At 41.6% G+C, this 2,500-nt stretch overlaps 1 protein-coding gene across 1 annotated transcript in view; it reads left to right on the plus strand.

Moving 5' to 3' along the window:
• LOC147023040 (ATP-binding cassette sub-family C member 4-like) overlaps positions 1–941 on the plus strand; it is a 37,423-nt gene extending 36,482 nt beyond the window's left edge. Inside the window, exon 5 of the mRNA XM_085890318.1 lies at positions 628–941. Within this exon, the coding sequence (XP_085746444.1) occupies positions 628–855 (228 nt within the window). The 3' untranslated portion in view covers positions 856–941. The remainder of the gene's footprint in view (positions 1–627) is intronic.
• The last annotated feature ends 1,559 nt before the right edge of the window (positions 942–2,500 follow it).

Below are 2,500 nucleotides of genomic sequence, written 5' to 3' on the forward strand. Positions count from 1 at the left end.
GGTCCAAAAGAAAACGACGATTCTAAACCAAAATTTAAATTTTGGTGGCAATTTTGACATTGGTACAATAAACTTCAACCTTTCAGCTTTCTATCCAGCGATATATCTTTTTTTTAAAATATATGTTATGACCCTCCTCTTTGCAGATGAAAAGTTGTATATTTTTTTGGGACACCCTGTATGTAATACATGATATATGGTTAGGGTTGCATCATTGGCATGAGTGTGGAGATAGGTGGTGGGGCGGGTGGGGGGGGGGGGGTTGGAGTGGGAGCATTTGGACATTGAATGAGTGGTGTGGGTTGAGAATTTTGCCCGCTTGGGAGAGTGTGGGCAGAGGTAGGAGCAGAAAGGGGAGAGAATCTGGGCAGTGATGGAGGTGTTGTGTCTGGACAGTGCAGATGAAAGTGTGGGAAGCAGGAGAGTGTGGATGTGGAAGCCAGTGTATAGAACATGTACAAATATAACGATTAATTGCCAGCTAATTTTATTTTTCCTTGTGGTTTTAAAAGACAAACCAACTATTACTCCATTTGTGTGCAGCATTTGCTTTAACTTTCCAAGTCTCACTCACACTCTGCACTCTGCATTCTTATCTGACCTTGTGCCATTTTCCCATGTTTCTAGGTGACTATTTTCATGCACTACCTGTGGATTGGGCCACTTCAGGCAGCTGCAGTTGTCGGCCTACTCTGGCAGGAAGTAGGCATTGCTTGTCTTGCCGGTATTTCGGTGCTGGTCATCCTCATGCCAATGCAGACACTAATTGGGAGTGTGTTCTCAAGATATAGGTATACGAGCCATAGATATGGCAACTATTTGACAGAATCTGTGCATTGTTTTGTATTTTGTTAAGCACTGGCAGACAATAGCCTGCTCCCGTCACATGATGGTTTGATTTCCTGAACACCTCACAAGGAAAAGGAGAAAGCACACACATTTCGATATGCTTTATAAATGATTACTTTTAAATGAATATAGGGCTTTGTAAAGGTGTGCAAATTTCGAAAATCTATGCTGAAGGCCCGGTCACACCTTGACGTTTTAGCCAGCGATGGCAACGTGTTAAAATTTATGTAAAACGCTGGCTGACGTTGAACTTTTGATGTTTTTTTTTAAAGATTCGGACGTATTCATAGCGACTTGGTCTTATGTATAACGCATTGGTAACTACACAGAACGTTTCGTTGTGTTATAGATAACTTATACCAACGAATGCTGAACCTGTTGTCGGCCTACACAACCGATGCCCAACGATAGTCTAACTCAGGCATAGCGCGTTGCACGCATCGCCGACGATGTCGTGACGTAGCCTATTAAAAGGCTGACGCACAACGATTCAAATCATAACTGCCGTAGAAATGGAAGGGTCAAAATCGCGGTCACACCTTGGCAATCTTGCCAGCGTATGCCGACGTAACAAAAAGTGTGTCTAAAACGTTAGGGCACGTCGAATACGGTATGGGTAAGTTTGGTATGCGCGAGTAGAACGCTAAATACACTATCATAAGTCGTAGTAAGTAGAGTACGTCAAGAAATTTTGAACATGTTCAAAATTTTACGACGTACTCGGCGTATGACACACGTTCCGCATGCGATGAGGATAAGTTTTACACACGATATGTGGACGCTTACACACGTCCACAAAGGCTACTTATAAGCTACTCATAAGTCGAAACACGTCGCGGTAATGTCTTTTTTACGCGAAACTTATTTCTAACTTGTGTTTGACGTGCTTTGAACCAATTCTTTACGTAGTCCCAACACACATCGACGTATGTAGACGTATTCCAATGACGTCTTCCGGTCGACAAAAAAAAAAGAAATGAATGTGTTTCTAGGTTACAACTGCCATAAAAGACGTGTTCCCAGCGGTTTTGGGAATTGGTATATAAAAATGGTGTTCATAAAAGGGGAACCCAACAGTGTTTTCGAGTCCTTTTTGAGTCGATGTCCATGTCAGCAGTAATAGTAACAGTATCAGTATCGGTATTGGTATTAGTATTAGTAGTAGTTTGTTCATGTTGGCAGTAGTAGGTGAGTGTGAGGGGGAGGGTGTGGGTTATGATGGATCGTCCTTGCGTCCGCGTGTCCACGGGTAGGTTCATAGGCTGCCACTCAACGATTTAAATGGCTGCATCTCCACTATTGAAAGTGGACGCTTGCGCTCACCAATTGGATTTTTTTTACACTCAACGACTTTTAAACGGTACCACTCATCTAGTTTCATTGTTTACAATGAACGATTTAAATTGCTGTCACTCGCCTTTGTTTTTTGACGCTGGGGTTTGGAAATTTTAATCGTTTCTATTGAACGTGCTAAATCGCTCAAACCCCACTATTGAAAGTAGACGCTAGCGCTCAACAATTGGATTTTTTTTTACACTCAACGACTTTTAAACGTTACCACTCAGCTAGTTTCATTGTTTACAATGAACGATTTAAATTGCTGTCACTCGCCTTTGTTTTTTTTTTTTTTTTTTTTTTTTTTTTTTTTTGA

The sequence above is a fragment of the Eptatretus burgeri genome, chromosome 7 (assembly GCF_056783735.1).
Source record: "Eptatretus burgeri isolate ZD-2024b chromosome 7, Ebu_testis_v1, whole genome shotgun sequence".
In the NCBI taxonomy this organism is placed as follows: domain Eukaryota; kingdom Metazoa; phylum Chordata; class Myxini; order Myxiniformes; family Myxinidae; genus Eptatretus; species Eptatretus burgeri.